Source organism: Trichoderma virens (assembly GCF_000170995.1).
Source record: "Trichoderma virens Gv29-8 chromosome Unknown TRIVIscaffold_78, whole genome shotgun sequence".
NCBI lineage: Eukaryota > Fungi > Ascomycota > Sordariomycetes > Hypocreales > Hypocreaceae > Trichoderma > Trichoderma virens.
In genome coordinates, this window is record NW_014013671.1 from 453367 (window position 1) to 470549 (window position 17183).

Genomic DNA, 17183 nt, shown 5'->3' on the forward strand with positions numbered 1-17183 from the left:
TCAGTAATACTCAGCTCCTCTCTAGATCTCGGATATTCGGCAGACGGACTTTTGATAGGGAGGGAAAGCTAGGGAGAGATAGTAATATCCTAGCAAATGTGCATACGGAGATTAGCTAGTGGCATAGGGGGAATCCAATGAGCACGATGACATGACAGATAGTATGGGTCTTTGTTGATAGAGTATAAAAAGCATGGCGACTTGATCAAGAAAGCTTGAACTGTTGTCAAGGCTTGCCAAGACGGTCCTTCGCAAACCAAGTTCATAAGATTCACATCAAATCTATTGAGCAACATGGGCCATCCGCTTAGGGTTTTGCTGGCTCTTGCAGCGGGAATTGCATTCACAGACTCGTTTGTGTATGGATTGCCGTCCAGCAACTATGTGCTCCACGAAACGAGGAATCCGACTGGAACCAGCCAGGTCAATAGCCATCGACAATGGAAACGTGGCGATCGCCTCGACCGAGATGCGATAATTCCACTTCGAATTGGCTTAGTGCAAAGTAACATGCACCTTGGGTATGATAAGCTGATGGAAGTCTCTGATCCATCATCCGAAAACTTTGGCAAACATCTTAGCGAGGATGAAGTTCATGAGTTGTTTGCCCCCACTCATGAGACTTTTGACGCTGTTCATTCTTGGCTGGTTGAGTCTGGCATTAACGCAACAGACATCCGCCAGTACGTCAATAAAGGATGGCTCGCTATCGACCTACCTGTTTCTCATATCGAGGATTTATTCCTAACACAGTATCACGAGCATGAGCGGGAAGGTGTGATCAAGATTGGATGCGACCAATATCATGTTCCTAAGCATCTCGCAAAACACATCGACTATATTGTGCCTGGCGTCAAGTTATCGCCACCCATGGTGAAACGTTCCCTAGAAAGGCGTACCGACACTAGCTCCCATAACTATCGAAAGGGCTGGAAGCCGAAGCAAATGCCGCCGAGTCTGTTATCATTGTCTAAAAAGCCTCCCCCAAGCTCCAAACTCCCGGCCGATTTACAGGACTGTGCGCGGAACTTCACTGCTATCTGTTACCGTGCGCTGTACCAGATCCCAGCAACCAGCATCCCAGTTCCGGGACATGAGCCGGCAGTTTATGAGTCCGGCGACACATTCTCTCAGGAAGATATTGACTCATATTTCCACAAATACGCCCCTTACATCGCCAATGGCACGCATCCCAAAGTCTTATCAATTGATGGTGGTGAAGCACCTGTGCCCGCTGATTCCGAGTTTAACACCGGCGAGTCTGACATTGATATCGATATTATTCAGACTTTGATCTGGCCGCAATCCATGGTCTTATACCAAGTGGATGACCGACTGTACACCACCGCCAACAATTATTCGGGCTTCTTGAACAACTTTTTGGATGCTCTAGATGGATCTTACTGCCATTACTCAGCATATGGCATCTCAGGAGATAGCCCGGGGATTGACCCCTCGTATCCTGATACCCGCCCAGGTGGGTACACTGGTAAACGTCTGTGTGGCGCTTACAAGCCGAATAAAGTCATTTCCATCTCGTATGGTGAGGGAGAGATTGATGTGCCCAAGAACTACTTTCTCCGACAGTGCAATGAGTGGCTCAAATTGGGCCTTCAAGGAACTACAGTTCTAGTGTCTTCCGGAGATTACGGCGCCGCCATGCCGTCTGGCGAGGACTCAGCGAGCGGTTGCCTGTCTGGGTCAGGTCAAAATCAGACCATCTACAACCCTGGAAACCCTGTTTCGTGCCCATACCTCACTGCCGTTGGTGCTACCCAACTTGAGCCTGGTACAACTGTCCTTGATGCAGAGGGCGCCATGCAGACGAACCTTGGCCCCGGAGCCGAACTTTTCGCCTCTGGAGGCGGTTTCTCAAATTATTTCCCCGTGCCAGACTACCAGAAGGCAGCAGTCAAAAAATACTTTGCCAAGCACGACCCGGGCCACCCTTACTATGTTGCGAATAGCGACGCGAGCAACATCGGAGAGAACGGAGGAATCTACAACCGCGCTGGTAGAGGTATTCCCGATATCTCAGCCAATGGTGCCAATTTCCGCGCGTTCAATAACCTGAGGGACGGCCACTGGTTCGGAACAAGTTTGGCAGCACCTCTTTGGGCCTCTGTCATTACCCTTATTAACCAAGAGCGCGCCAAAGTCGGCAAGAATTCCGTTGGGTTTATTAACCCGGTTTTGTATGCCAACACCGACGCCCTCACTGATATCAAGCAAGGGTCCAACCCGAATTGCGGAACCAGTGGCTTTACAGCAGTTGAAGGCTGGGATCCAGTTACTGGATTGGGCACTCCCAAGTATCCGAACTTGCTGAAACTGTGGATGAAGCTTCCATAGATATATTGTCTTCTGAGGTAGAAATGTGAACTATTTATATAGTAACCAGTATTGAGAGCAGGAGATGAAGTCATGTTTAATATTTCCAATGCCTATTCCAATGTTTTGTGAATCTTGTCGGATAATTTTGTAAGTTCTATTTAATTAAATTGAATTTCATTTTTTGGTCAAAAAAATATGTCCACGGCCCTCTTAACTCTCTAGCTAGAGGGCTCTCGGTGCATAAGTGTAACAAACGGCCTTGCTTATGGTATGTCACAGCAGTGATTCGATGGTTCATAATTACCTCTGGGTAAACTGTCATGAGCTGGCCCGGCAACTATCCATCTCACCATATGAATCCACATAATCAAGCCTTGGCATTGCCTAGCATCATTCAGTCGAGATCCCCCAAACTTGGCTCATCCTCTAGGACTTGTTTCCTCCGTTTCTCCCGTCCATGTGCATACTTTATCCAAAATGCCATTGTTATCATTCCAACAGCAATTCCAATAGATGTTGGATACCCTTTTGGATACTCCGGAGCCTCGACTTGCTGCCAGATCAGTAGTGGCAGCCATGCTTGGACCACATAAGCCATTTCATTCATTGATCCTGTTACCAGTGCTCGCTCTTCATTATCATCGGTGCAAATTTCATGGGCCCAAGCAAATGTTAGGCCACTGATACCTCCACCAAATCCAGCCAAAAAGAAGCAGGCCCACTTCCAACCAACAGGAATGTTCCATACCGTAAGACTGACATTAGTAATTATGCTTATGATACCTGCAAAGACGATTGGTGGCCAGCGTTCTCCTCTGAATACCGTATCCGAAGTCCATGCATAGATTAATGTAGTAACAACTGTAATAGCCGTGGTGATTGTGGGGTATGTATTGATCTGCGTAACGCTGTATCCTTCCTTCTTGAGCCATAGTTGAAAGGCAGGCTGGGAAGCGGCACCATTTCCATTATTGAAGAAGATATATAGCAATGTGAGTAAATAGATATGCCAACTGGAAAATATCTTCTTCAATTTCGCCTTGGTGAATGGGGCACGGTTTGCTCTGCCCTCAAGCTGCATTCTTTTCTGGGCAATCGCAATGTCATCCGTCGTAAAATACCATGCTCGTGTAATCTCAGGGACGTCGGGTATCATAAAGTATCCGGCCAGAGCAATTGGTAGAGAGATGACTGTGTTGATGATGAATAGCCATTGCCAGCCTTTGAATCCATCCTTACCTCCAAGATGATAGACGGCAGCCATAAGATAACCTGAGAACATTGTACCAATAGCGCTACTGGTGTGAAAGATGCAAGACCTTTTGGCCAATTCATCTTTACGATACCACGATCCAATGATGTATTGCATCCCAGGGTAAAAAGTACTTTCAGCAAGTCCAATGAAGAATCGCAACACGTAAATCTGTTGCGCATTGTTGCATTTGACCATGAGAATTGTTAACACGGACCAGGCGACTTCGCATGTTGGAATCCATATTGATGGTCTAATACGAGTCAATAAGATATTACTGCCAGAAAATAGAATGTTAGCAGAAAGTTCGTTGAATTAGTAGGGATGGAAAAAAAGATTTTGTTTCTCGTACCTTGGAATCTGCCCAATGACGTATCCTACCGTCCAGCACGTTTGCATGTAATTCAACTGATTGCCGAATAAGTTGAGGTCTTCCTTCATGCCAGAAACGAAAGCATTATTGATGTTGACTTGGTCTAGATACTTGATAAAATATCCCAACGAAGCGAATGAAAGAAGCACTGCATCGAGTTTGAACAGAAACCGCCTCTCTTCTGGTGACTTGTCCAAAGTATCCCATAGGTATGAGACCCATCTTCTCTTTGCCTGTGTATGGATGACTTCGGGAGAAAGTGAGTCTGTTCTATCGACATTGACAGAGCTCAACGATTTGCTGTCTGGATTGTGGTCGGGAGAGGTCACTGCTCGATCAGTAGTAGGCATGTCGTCCCACCTAGTGTTTATGGAAACAAAGCAATGTCCTCACAGAAATGAACCCTTTTTTATTTGACATAGGATATTTCTTCCAATAATTATTATCGATTTTGAAATTATAATGCCCATATATCATTCATTTAGCGGTTTTGTTATCATGCGCATTGCGTGCTAAGAGGGGTATTTGAGCACATAACATGGTCTTTGCTGGCTCAGTGTTTCTCTTTGGTCCGAACGGCGATAAGAATTATAGCAAGATAAGAGCTACATTTTGGGACTCGCCAAATCCGTTCAGTTATGGGACAGATGACATATCCATAGTGGAAATGCCAGCTTTGCGATGTTTCGTCTTTTTTGTGCTTTTGAATTGGTCAGGTGGTTGGTGATATTGCAATAGAGTTGCATCATCACGCCACCACCCCTTAACACAATCCCTGGCAGATATCGGCATCTAGATCGCATAATCACGGTATTCGCTATCGACATTTGTTGTTGATCTGCACCTGCACATATGACAACATTCGTCTGCTCTGCGGGGAAATATGACCGGTCACATCAACTCAGTTGCAGTAATGTCGCCATATCCGAAGTAGCTTGGGCGATTGTATAACCTCGCTGAAATCTCTATAGTTTACGTGAATTGATGAATCACTGATATCAGAAAAGTCAGCTAATGCGGAGAACAAAATGATATCAACTCTGTCTTACTTATCGTAACACGCAGGCCCCCCTGAATTAGGCCTCTACTTATATAACTTCATTCTCACTCTACACCAAGCATTCATTACAATTGATCCAGGGCCTCACAGCCAATAACTGACTTTTTTTTTTTTTTTATAAAAAAAAAAAATCCCCCTCCTACCACCCAACATGGCTCCTGCCCCCATCGATCCCGCCATCACAGATGTTGTACAGCCAAAGAAAGATACTTTGCCAATCCCTGGCCCTGCTCGGGAACGGTTGTTGAAAGCAGGCATCGATCTGTCCAATGGCTACCCCTACAGACCATCTAGACCTCTGTATCTTCAGGATGTTTATAAAATTAGAAGCGCAGATAGGAAGCACGTTGATGCTGGGGCCAGGGCGGATAAATCTAAGAAGAATTTATTTGCTGCCGCGACTAAAATCACTGACTTGACAACCAATATTGGTACCGAAATCGAGGGTCTTCAGCTAAAGGATCTCACTCCCGAGCAACGAGATGAACTTGCTTTGCTGATTGCCGAGAGAAGTGTTGTCTTCTTTCGTAATCAGGACATTTCACCTCAACAGCAGAAAGAGTTGGGAGAATGGTATGGGGATGTTGAAATTCATGTTAGTATGACTGCAAAACTTTACGCCATGCTATTTCCTAATATTTTTTCCAGCCCCAAGTACCACAAGTTCCAGGAGTCGCAGGTGTGACTGTGATCTGGCCCGACCTTCTCGCTACGGAGCGACCAGCGAATTTCCGAAATCCTGGGGGAGCATCCCGCTGGCACACAGACCTTGTACACGAACATCAACCCGCAGGTATCACTCACTTACACAATGACACGGTACCACCAATTGGAGGAGACACGTTATGGGCCAGCGGATATGGAGCATACGAGAAGCTTTCTCCAAATTTCCGCAAGATTATCGATGGGAAATACGCTGTTTATCGATCTGCTCATCCATACCTGGACCGAGAAAATCCTGAAGCTGGACCCAAATACGTTGAACGCACTCACCCATTGGTGCGAGTTCATCCAGCGACAGGATGGAAGGCTCTCTGGGTGAACCGCTCGATGACTGAACGTATTGTCGGTCTCGATAAAGCGGAAAGTGATGTGATTCTTAACTATTTGTTCGATGTGTATGAGAAAAACGTCGATATCCAGCTTCGATGGAAGTGGACCCCAGGCACTTCAGTGTTGTGGGACAATCGGTGAGATTGCACTCAATCATATTGTGTCATGAAGCATACATCAAGGATTAGAAGCTAATAATCAAGGGCAGAATTACTATCCACAATGCCAGCTGGGATTACGCTGGCAAGCATCCTAGACATGGAACGCGGGTGACATCGCTCGCTGAGAAGCCATTCTTCGACCCCAACGCGCCAACGAGGCGACAAGCACTTGGGCTTCTAGACGAGAGCGAAAAGCGGGAACTTGACTTGGATTCGATCTCTGGCAACCTGAATGATTTCTCTTTGTAAATTTTAATCAGGCAGATATAGTTCATCTGATAAAAAAGATGGCCAAGGAGCTTGACACCTTACCAGTAGCTTTCCCTATAAATAAGCCTTTTTGTCAAAATTTGTTCATTATTAGGTCAGTTGGCCCTTGTTTTGCATCAGAGGATTCGGTGAATGGTGTTGGCACAATCAAATAGTGCTATATCGTTGGGTAATGCGTATCGCTTGCCAATAGGAAGCAAAAGCAGCACGCCTCCTGCTGGTGAGCTATCTTGTTGAACGCTTTGAGCAATTTACCAACAAAGGTTACAATACGCCTATTGGAAATATAGTGAGATATTTAACTACGGACATGAAATATACTCTAATGTTTTTCCAGCATTTTTAACAACATCAAGGGTCATTTATGACTGTCTAGGAAAGCAGTTTTGTATGTTTAATGGTTCGTGCGCGCCTTCACTCGTCCTCTACATGCGGAAACTAAGCTCCTTTCCACGAGTCTACGTCTCGATGTGTACAACCGCATGAATAGAGATACATGGTACCATGGTGGATCTCGTTCGTGGGTGGGGAGGCATTAGGAATTGCAAGTGTGTGTACAGATTTTATCGCGATACTGGCATAGCTGAGATATGAGATCTACAGTCAATGTTTCTCCAGCTCATGTAGGGTTTTTCCATAAACCACTTGCCCTAATGCGGCAGTTCTGTCTACCTACAGTAAATAAAGATATGTCTTGCCTGTTATATTGTTCAAGCCTCAAGTACACCTCTATATCGCAGTTTTCCGCTCTCCAACCTCTCGAACGCATTTGTGATTCCCTCCACTGTCATTGGAAATTGCTCAATAGTAGGCTTGATGTTGTGTTTCACTACAAATTGGAGCATTGTCTTGACTTCCTCTGGCGTGGAAGAGCAACTACCGTGGATTGATAGCTCCTTTCCGATCATTGCCATGTAAGGAAATTCTAGATTGCCCTCTGAAATGGTGAGTGGGTATATGTGCCCGAATGGTGCCATCAAGTCCGTGTACCTAATCAGAGTGTAAGCTCATAAGATCTTTGCTGTGGCGGCGGGGAGGGTTGTAAAACTCACAGCTTCCAGTCAGGGACAGCACTGGTAGTAACTAACAGATGATTAATCTTCTTTGGGACATCTGTAGCTTTCAAATCTGAAGTGCTGTAGAATTCAGTAGCGCCAAACTTGAGGGCTTCTTGTTTCTTGTTGTCTGAGCTAGAGAATACCACAACGGTGCAACCCCAAGCAGCTGCAAATTGAATGGCAAGATGCCCTAGGCCGCCGATGCCGACAATACCAACAATATCGGATGGTTTAATACCCTGCCGCAAGAATGGGATGAAGACGGTCTGCCCAGCGCACATGAATGGACCCGCGTTGACACTGAGCATCTCATCAGGAATTATTGCCAGCCGAGTTTCTGGCCACACGCTGTAGGTTGCGAAGGACCCTTGATCAAAATTGGAGAAACCGAATCCGCGAACACCCTCAATGCAGTGCCAATTATGACCTGTCAAGCAATATTGACACTTTTTGCATCCATCCTTCACGAACCCGAAGCCAACTCGGTCGCCGCTATAACGATTGGATCAATAATGAGACAGAGGAACAGAGGGTATAACTTACACCTTTACAAGACTAACTCCATCGCCTACGGCTTGAACAATGCCAATTCCCTCATGTCCCAAAACAATATCAGCGTTAAGGTAGTGTGCATCAGTACCGCATACTCCAGAATGAGTATTTTTTATCAGAACCTGGTTACTGAGCAAGGCCGGAACCGTTGTCTGGCTTTCGATGATTTTCTTGGTAGGAGACCCTTTGAAGACTGTAAACGTGGTAGACATTGCTCGTTTGAGTGTCAGAAGCAAGATGAAGACTAATTGATATAGATAGACAAGAAGTTCGCATCTACGATACTTTTATATCTCCTGACTGTCTCCAATAGCCTAGTAACGCCGGACAATGTAGCCAGATCCAGGCATTGGTGGAGAGATGCCAAGCGCAATGAACCCCACCACTTTCTTTTATTCCATTAGCTATTCAAGAGAACTCTCCGATTGGAATGAAACCCATCTGAAATCCAGAGGTGTTCTGACAGCTTACCAATATGCTAACAAGATGCTGGAACCTTTTGCTTCTGCATGGCCTGTAAGCCGGAAACGCCCCACCAGCTTCTCGAAGAAGCTAGGTTTCGATTCAAGGGTGGATAATGAGGCTAGTTTACCAAGCAGTGGAAGCCAATAAGTAAGTTTTTATTAAAGGAGTCGCTGAGGCCAATGTTATTGAGAATGATTGACCGGCCATCATAAAGGCTACAGCTATTAAAAAGATCAGATTTATAAGACTCCCAGCACCCCAACTTCGCCTAATAAGACGAACTTCCACTTTTTGGCACTCATAGGGCCATTCTCAACACAAGATTGCAGAGTTTATGCAGGGCAGATGCAATGACATCTCTTCAATCATCCAATAGAATGGCTGCGGCGATATGTTATTGGGGGCATCAATTGCCGCTTGAACTTTTTCCCAAGAAAGCCGACTGTCACTTCCACATGCCTTTTCCAAGCACAGCCTAAACCACGTTCCTTGGAAATTCTCTCTCCCTGAAGCAACAACTCCGACTAAAAGCACCCAAACCAGTGCGATCGGGTGGCTGGCAAAGATGTCGCCTCTGGAACTAAATGCAGAAATGATTAACTGCTTCAATTGGTCAACCAAATTTGTTATGATGCGAGAAGATCGAATTGCCCCTCTCAACACCGTATGAGAATAAAGCAATGCGGCTCTGGCCACGAGAGCCAGAACACTGGAGTCATTGGCACCGTGAACATGTTTTAGTATCGAACGATCCGACGCCAAGAGACGAAATCCAAGAGTGACTCTTCTATCTGGTGTCATATTATCTTTAGGGGTGCCAATCAATTCTTTAGCAATTAAGCGCAGCTCGTGAACTATTGTTAGTTTATGAGGTTGGATGTGGAATTTTTGTGAATCTGGCAAAAGAACCTGGGGGTGAACAAATTCTGAAGAGGAACTGGTTTCGTCAAATGATAGCCCCTTGTTCGACAACTGTGAGTGGCAGCTATCCGTCCTAACTCAAGTTAGATGCGTCTTACAATTAGGATGCAGGAAATGTTACCATCTAACAATTCGAGCCGCAAGACCTTCAAATCCCAGATGAAGCACACCCTTACGGCCTCTAATAAGAGCTTTTAGTCCCTGAAAATGGATCTCGGCTTCATTCAAATCGCCATACATAAGCTGATTAGTTAGCCTCTATAATACCATGCAATTGAGAGGGCGACGTACGTTGATATTAGCTAAGCAGGCCACAGTGGCTATCACCGCATCGCTAATTATCTCGATGTCGCTATGCACTTCGCTATTGGGTGGCTGCAAATGCAAAGCTAATGTTTGTATTGCAGCGGCCTTCAGCCTAAGCAAATGTTGTGCAGACTGATATTTTGGAGGGAGGGCACTATAATTTATGGACGCCCAGTGATACAGAGTGGTAATAAAAAGGGCATTGTTCTTGATGGCGTATTTCAGCCATCCAGTCTCGGCCGTGACAGTACACAAAGTTTTCGACTTGTAATTCAGGACTAGGAACGTTCAGCTGCGTTGCGTGTTGAGCAACCTCGGGCACGTGCTTGGCTTACAATGGTGTAAGAGGAATCTTGTTTGGGCATTAATTTCTACAGAGAGGCCCGATAGTCGAAGCATGTCGTCTATTCCGGTAAGGGATCGAAAATCATTGTTGCCAGGGTGGTACTCTGACGATGCAGTAGGATCACTGGGAACTTATGTTAAAATCAAAGACGCACATGCAGTTTAAGGGATGAAGAGAGGAAACTTGCCGTTCTGTCATATCTCTATCACTGTCTCTGTGCTCTTGCCTGAGTGCCCGCCTCTGCATCACCACTCTGTCCATAACGTGCATTTTGATCAGAGATTTGGTCACTGGTTTATGTGAACCAGTCCCCTTCTCTTGTATAAATACAAAATCTCCGGTATTCATGGTTTGCAGCGTTTTCCCTTCTTTTTCTTTTAGCAGTTGGGTTCGAATATGTGGGTATTGACTGTAGTAAAGGGCAGGCGTATATCACCATGAGTATAACTGTATAGGTTTGACGACGAGTGACTTTGAAATGGGGACTGGAAGAAAGAGCTGCAGAGCCTCGTGCTTAATAATCAGAAGAGATGTGCCACGCGCGAAGTTCAAACTGAAATATATCATAAAAAGTGTAGTTATGTTAATATTCTCACCCTTACAAAGCAGTAGAGCTCACTGGTGAAGAGGTCATAATCCAAGCCTCTACCTAGAGTATGTGTGGGACCGGACATTTCGGAGTTCTGAAGGCTCTATGATTCATAACTAAGTTTAATAATCATACACCAGTCTAACGCGATAAAGAGAGTGGTGGGGCGACTGAGTAACGATTTCTTAGCGGGCTTACGGAGTACTTAATTCATAAAAAGTTAATTGCCTGGCTAAACTCAAAAAGCTGAAGTCAGATATAATGTATATATCATTAGCATCTAATATCCTACGTGCGCAATATGAAGTATATTACACTCTTCAGGCTGTAAAAGTCTTGAGATTATACCACGATACTAACTATGATTGACATCAGTATCAAATGATAAGATTGCGGACGTAGAGAAAAAAGTTTACCAGGACAAGCAACGCTCATATTGAACGCCTGCCTTCTCAAGCATTGTCCTGAACTTGAGACAGAGCCGGGACCATTGGATTGGAAGCCCCTGAGAAAATTCTCTGGTGTTTAACATATTAGAAAACCAATGGGCGACTCCGTGCAGAAATACACTTACGAGAAAGTAAATTGTTAACATCATGTGTATTACTGGCTAATACAAGTCGTTCTACCCTATAACCCAATCTTTCTAAATAGGCAACATCACATAGAATGAAAAGGAAGAATAAGAGAGTAAAGTAACGAAAAAGGGACTTTCTGCACTAATAGTGCACCTTGAATACTTTTTATTCAGTACCATAGTTGGCGACAGAACCGTACGATAATCTCCAGCGGAGAAGTGATTTGTATATCTAGGTACTTTGGGAGGTATGTTTTCTCATAGGTGATGATGTCTATGCCATCGAAAGCATCTTCGTTCTGGGGGAACCACATCCCCAACTAGGTGACTAAATACGAGCCCGTACAGGTACTCATACGTATCGCTAATTGCTACACAGTGGAGGCTTGTGGGATGCTCCTACGTAAAATCCAGGTACTTCGCTGGCCTGCGGAACTCGTCTGTCTGCCCCCGTCGCAATTTTTGGGCGCTGTTGTCCGCTTAGTCATCATAAGAGACTAAACCATAAACGGGGTAATAAGATGAGGAATCATCTGGCATTGTTTATGTCTTGACCGTGAATTTCAGCATGCTGAATGGGAGCTCGCGTTGGGATGAGTCACCAAAGTTTGCCCCAAGACTTTGTTTCCCTCGGATAAGGAATAAATAGAGCCTTCACCGCGTGTTTATAGCTGGTTTATGTACGGCTGATGACGAAGATATACGTCAATCCTTTCTAAACGAAGGTCACAATGACGAGGGCGTCGTTCAGTGTCTCAACCACCGCAGCTCAGTCGGTCACTCAATTTCAAGAAAAAGTCTACGTCCTATTGCTTCAAATCCCCAAAGGCCGTGTCACCACTTACGGCGCTATCGCTCGCGCGCTCAAAACCTCTCCCCGAGCTGTTGGCAACGCTCTGCGCAATAACCCGTTTGCGCCCGACGTCCCTTGCCATAGGTGTGTGGGCAGCACCGGATTCATAACGGGGTTTGATGGTGAGAGCATTGATAAGAAGAACTTCAAAAGATCGAGGGATGGACAGGTCCAGGGGGCTGCACACCAGAGTAAGCCTCGCGGGCCAAAGATATCACCGGTGCAGCCTGCTGGCACTAAGCTTAGTCTAAAGATACAAATATTGAATGACGAGGGAGTTCAAATCGATAGCAAGGGCATGGTTATGAATCGAAAAAAAGTGCTTTGGGACGGACCGTGGAATATGGATGCCATTCAAGATGACATCAAATCAGCGTGTTAAAGAAAGCAACAGGCCATGCATAGCTTTTAATTCAACTATAATATAGGTATTGACTCTATACACCGTTGTGTTTATGGCTTTAGCCAACTAGAATGATACTATATATGGACACAACGATGAACAAGTGAAGATCTTCAATTTTAAATCCCGTTAGTCGTAAAGAACCTGGCTGTTTCTAAAGAACACCTTCTTCGGACTGTTCGCTTACTTGGCTATTAGTTGTTTGAATGAGGCTATCGACTTTATCAATCTCCATACCACCGCAGATACAGACGTTCGCCACTCTTAGGCTGATCGGAGAGAATGACAATACGGCGCGTGGGTTCGAAGCGGAGACTAAGCCGGTTAGAGGAAAGTAGCCTTTCATCCGCAAGACTGAATGCAAGCTATTCGCTGCTCCATGCTCAGGGCTCTGTGAGGGAAAGCGATAAAAATACTAGTTCGAGCAATCAAATCGACCTCTCGCATGTATTTTTACGATTTGCCGAAAGTAGCGGCTGAATAATGGCCTGATATCTCGGACAGTTTAACTCATCGGTCGAGCCAACCCAGGATATATATCATGCTGCCCTCTCAGCATATATAAGCAAGCCAACGACACTGAAATAAAGCATTACCAAAACACCAGGAGATGAGATCTGCCTCTAGACATATACTGCGTATCAACTACAAACATTTCATCACAATCCATTTATTCTCTATTCTTCCTCAACTTTTGATATGGCATCAACCACTACTTCCAAGTTTGTTAGAGTCTGCGAGGACGTTGAGATCGAGCTCTCGCTGACGGTACCGGCCGGCGGCATTGATGAGAAGACGCCGTCTCTGATCTTCCTCCACATTTGGGGTGGCTCTTCAAAGACATTTGGATCGGTCATTGAGATTTTGTCACCGTATTATCCAACCATTGGCGTCAGCCTTCGCGGCTGGGGTGCATCTACGGGACCAGATGAGCCTACTGCCTACAAGGTTACCGATTTCGCGTCCGATGTGGAGTTTGTCATCAGGGAATTAAACCTAAAATCTGTAGTACTTGTTGGCCACTCAATGGGAGGAAAAATATCAATGGCAATCGCTGGACGGCATCTTCTACCTGCGGGTGTATTAAGAGGCCTAGCTCTTGTCGGGCCTGCCCCCTCCGGTCCTGTTCAATTACCAGATCCCAGCATGAAAGACGCCCAAGTACATGCATTTGACAACATGGACAATGCAGAAGGTGTCATTCGCACTGTCCTCTCAGCGCCGGGAAACCTGGCGGACGAGGTCATAAAGGCAGTAGCCGAAGACATGGTCCGTGGGAGCAGGTGGGCCAAATATTCGTGGCCAGCGTATGGCATGGAAGACGATATTACCCATCTCTTTGAACATATTGATGTCCCTGTTGTGGTACTTGCTGGAGAAAAGGACATGTTGGAGCCTGTTGGGAGAATGAGGACCGATATCCGGGACAAGATTAATAATATGCCACATGGCAGGGCAAATCTGGTTGTTGTAGAGGGCTCAGGCCATTTGATCCCAGTTGAAAAGCCCAAAGAGGTAGCAGATGCTATTAAACAATTCCTTCAAATGCTCTGATGATAAGCTTTGAATGTTATTATATATTTAGCACAGCCAGTCGTGTCTTCACCTAGAGAGTTGAAGAACACGATCTCTATTGGATCTCAAAGTACCAGCGGCCAAGAACGTAACTTCTAGAATTACAGTCTACTGTGATGTTAACTAGGTATAAAGAGGACTTGAGAAGTCTAAGTAGAGATTTACAGATCTTTGTGTTTTCTTACCTAGGTAGCGTCCGTGATTCAATCTATGTGTACATCTTCACTCTTCTATAGCATCTCAACTCTCAAAAAAATATTACCGACTCTGCTCTAGTTAATATATTTTCCCTTGCATACGATGTGAGTATAATATTATGTTTGAGAAAAAAAGACCTATTCCCATTACAACCATCGTGTGGTAGGTCTCCTATGGCAGAGTTGCCAGTCGTACACTGGCCTTGAAAACCTGGATGAGTACCTTAATTATAACCGTCCATATTGTAAACCATATTGTAAATGATAGGGGGCACCAACGTGGGAAGTATCAGTACCCAGGCATACAGCGGTCAATCCGGCTACAAGAGTCTACAGCAGCTATGTAATTGTAATAGGCTGGGCCAATTGAACATACATTTCAACAAATAAAACCCACTCTATGTCTGAGGGTTAGACCGCGTATCGCAGATATCCTGAAGCCCACCTGCTGCCCCGGCTGGATGAACTAAGCTCTCTTGCCTCCATTCCCTCCAGATACCCCCGGCCAATTGTTTCTCCCTTTGTTATTTCTTTTGTAGGCATTCTTGTCAGCACAAAGGATCGAGGCTCTGCTCAATGCTATGCTCTTTGCTGCTGATATTCTAGTCGGCATCAATAGTGGTATGATACTGTAAGATTATAATCCAGATATCATGTCGCCATCAATTGCATACTAACACTGGGGCTCCAAATACTGTCCGAGTTCACAAGGATGACAGTTGTTTGAAACATATGCAAATAAAAGAACAATTTTTAGCTGCATGGGAGTACAGCTTCTATTCTTCAGATAGCTATATATTCTCACTTCTGTTTTGGTAGCCACAGCGCAATTTCACGACCGATGGTATGTGGATAATCCTCCTGGAAATAATGGAGACCATGCCCGAGATACACAATTTTTGTGTTTGGTAGCTTCTTGATAAGATTCTCCACAGTCTCCTTTGTAATAATAACCGCGGGTTCAGCCCAAAAGCAGAGCTTCTGAATATCAGTATACAATAGCCAATCCACATATTTATTGACCTTTTCCCACACATCAGCAGGATGTCCTTCGATCGGAATCTCATTGGGAAACCGCCAGAGTGGTTCACGTAATTCCAACTGAAGGAAAGGGCGCCGATACTGCCTCATCTCTTCCTCAGATAGCTGACGTAAAACGTTAAGAGGCAAAACTTTTTCAATGAGCACATTTTGGTTGATAAGCAGCTCCCGCCCAAGTTTGGGATCCCGAAATGGTTTGAAGTTATCGGCGACAGCTGGTGGAAACACATCCCAATCTGGTGCGGGAAGCACGAACTCAAAAAAAGTGAGACCGATAACACGATCCTCATGGCGGCGTGCCCAGTCAAAGCCAAGTGCTGAACCCCAATCATGGACAACAAGGATAACATTTTCGGTAGGTAGTACGGCATCAAGAAAGGCATCCAAGTATCGCTGGTGGTCCGCAACTCTGTATTCAAGCCCAGCAATCTTATCTGAGTCACCAAATCCTATCAGGTCTGGTGCCACGCAGCGACTCTCGCCAGAGACGTGTGGGATGATGTTGCGCCACACATAGGACGACGTCGGATTACCGTGCAAGAAGATGGTGGCAGACCCTTCAGAGGAACCAATATCAACATAAGCAATTTGACTGCCAAGGATCTCTATCTTGCGTTTCTCGAAAGGGAACTCGGCGGAAACTAGCTGCGAAGAATCATACGCCATCATTAAGGATCTGGCTGTTTCCTTGTAATGGTGCTGTGAATATTGGAGGTAGGTGGTGTTTATGGATAAGATTCAACGAGCTTGAAGAACTGGAAGCGGTGGTGATGGTGCATATGCGTTGCCTCAGAACGGAATTAAGTCAAAGTTGATATTGATATAGATGAGCGGATTTTGGGACATATATAAGATACTACGCAATCAAGCTTCGCAACCTTTCGTTTTGTATCTACGCGAATGGAGGAAATATTTTCGTCCTTAATTCGTAAAAGTCCCTTACCTGCTTTGATCGGTGTCGGAGACTAAAACCAACCTGTAATTAGTGACCAACTAGGCAGGAGCAATAACAATAAATTGCTTCCGAGTTCACGTAACCATTTATTCTAGAGTACACATCTGGCTCTGACAAGTGTGAAAATAGCCATGGCAACCGCAACATATTAGTGTGAAGAAATGACTTGGACATCCGAGCTGGAAAATTTGCCAGAATTTGTCAGGCGGAGACTAAACCGTTTACAGGAAAGCCTCCGCAAAGTGGGATGAAGCGTTGCTTTAATAGCTCTTGCTCAAAACGCAATCCTTGTGAAATATGTTATCTACAACATCGAAACATAGCACCACACGGGTTACCGGGTTACTGAGTACAGCGCAGCTATTGGACTGACGAGCGCAATTTCTATGTCGAACGTAAAGAGTATCTCACTTTCCAGATCCTGTCATGCTTGCGCCAAGGCTAAGCGGCGGTGCAAAGCTGGGTTGCCGAAATGTGAGCGATGTCTCAATAAAGGCCTAGAATGCTCGTATGTGAACCAGCCACTGGTCGCGCAGGTCGAGGATCAGCAGCAACTTTTACACAGCAAGTCTACGATTCGCGAAGCTTCTAGAGGCCGCCTACAAATCGAAGCTGGTAAAAGAATACCGTTACTCGATATGGAATTCTTCCATTTCTCACAAATAAGCACGCCTCCGCACCTTGTTCACAAGTGGTGCTATTCAAAGTTCACAGGCACTGGCCTGGCAGTCTACGAACCTCCATTGCCTGTTATAGAGTGGAGAAAAGACCTCAAGACTATTTATTATCTAGCGACTCACCTGAAAGCTTTCCCGATTACGTTCGCCAGAGAAGCAAAGACT

General features: G+C 45.3%; 7 protein-coding genes across 7 annotated transcripts; 4 read left to right on the top strand and 3 right to left on the bottom strand.

Moving 5' to 3' along the window:
• Nucleotides 1–242: 242 nt before the first annotated feature.
• Nucleotides 243–2439, top strand: TRIVIDRAFT_180959 (uncharacterized protein; the record flags this gene model as incomplete). Its single annotated transcript, XM_014099494.1, has 1 exon — nucleotides 243–2439. One exon carries the CDS (start codon nucleotides 295–297, stop codon nucleotides 2350–2352), a length of 2058 nt encoding a protein of 685 aa, XP_013954969.1.
• A 289-nt stretch (nucleotides 2440–2728) lies between these two features.
• On the bottom strand, nucleotides 2729–4309 carry TRIVIDRAFT_59067 (uncharacterized protein; the record flags this gene model as incomplete). Its single annotated transcript, XM_014099495.1, has 2 exons — nucleotides 2729–3863; nucleotides 3939–4309. 2 exons carry the CDS (start codon nucleotides 4307–4309, stop codon nucleotides 2729–2731), a joined length of 1506 nt encoding a protein of 501 aa, XP_013954970.1.
• An 861-nt stretch (nucleotides 4310–5170) lies between these two features.
• TRIVIDRAFT_153908 (uncharacterized protein) lies at nucleotides 5171–6482 on the top strand (the record flags this gene model as incomplete). Its single annotated transcript, XM_014099496.1, has 3 exons — nucleotides 5171–5614; nucleotides 5668–6209; nucleotides 6281–6482. The coding sequence occupies 3 exons, from the start codon at nucleotides 5171–5173 to the stop codon at nucleotides 6480–6482; spliced, it is 1188 nt and encodes a 395-aa protein (XP_013954971.1).
• Nucleotides 6483–7213: 731 nt separating this feature from the next.
• Nucleotides 7214–8325, bottom strand: TRIVIDRAFT_49696 (uncharacterized protein; the record flags this gene model as incomplete). The annotated part of the gene is made up of 3 exons (XM_014099497.1): nucleotides 7214–7493; nucleotides 7556–8053; nucleotides 8105–8325. 3 exons carry the CDS (start codon nucleotides 8323–8325, stop codon nucleotides 7214–7216), a joined length of 999 nt encoding a protein of 332 aa, XP_013954972.1.
• Nucleotides 8326–12048: 3723 nt separating this feature from the next.
• TRIVIDRAFT_49803 (uncharacterized protein) lies at nucleotides 12049–12552 on the top strand (the record flags this gene model as incomplete). The annotated part of the gene is made up of 1 exon (XM_014099498.1): nucleotides 12049–12552. One exon carries the CDS (start codon nucleotides 12049–12051, stop codon nucleotides 12550–12552), a length of 504 nt encoding a protein of 167 aa, XP_013954973.1.
• A 720-nt stretch (nucleotides 12553–13272) lies between these two features.
• TRIVIDRAFT_202667 (uncharacterized protein) lies at nucleotides 13273–14127 on the top strand (the record flags this gene model as incomplete). Its single annotated transcript, XM_014099499.1, has 1 exon — nucleotides 13273–14127. The coding sequence occupies one exon, from the start codon at nucleotides 13273–13275 to the stop codon at nucleotides 14125–14127; it is 855 nt and encodes a 284-aa protein (XP_013954974.1).
• Nucleotides 14128–15146: 1019 nt separating this feature from the next.
• Nucleotides 15147–16052, bottom strand: TRIVIDRAFT_49892 (uncharacterized protein; the record flags this gene model as incomplete). The annotated part of the gene is made up of 1 exon (XM_014099500.1): nucleotides 15147–16052. The coding sequence occupies one exon, from the start codon at nucleotides 16050–16052 to the stop codon at nucleotides 15147–15149; it is 906 nt and encodes a 301-aa protein (XP_013954975.1).
• Nucleotides 16053–17183: the final 1131 nt, after the last annotated feature.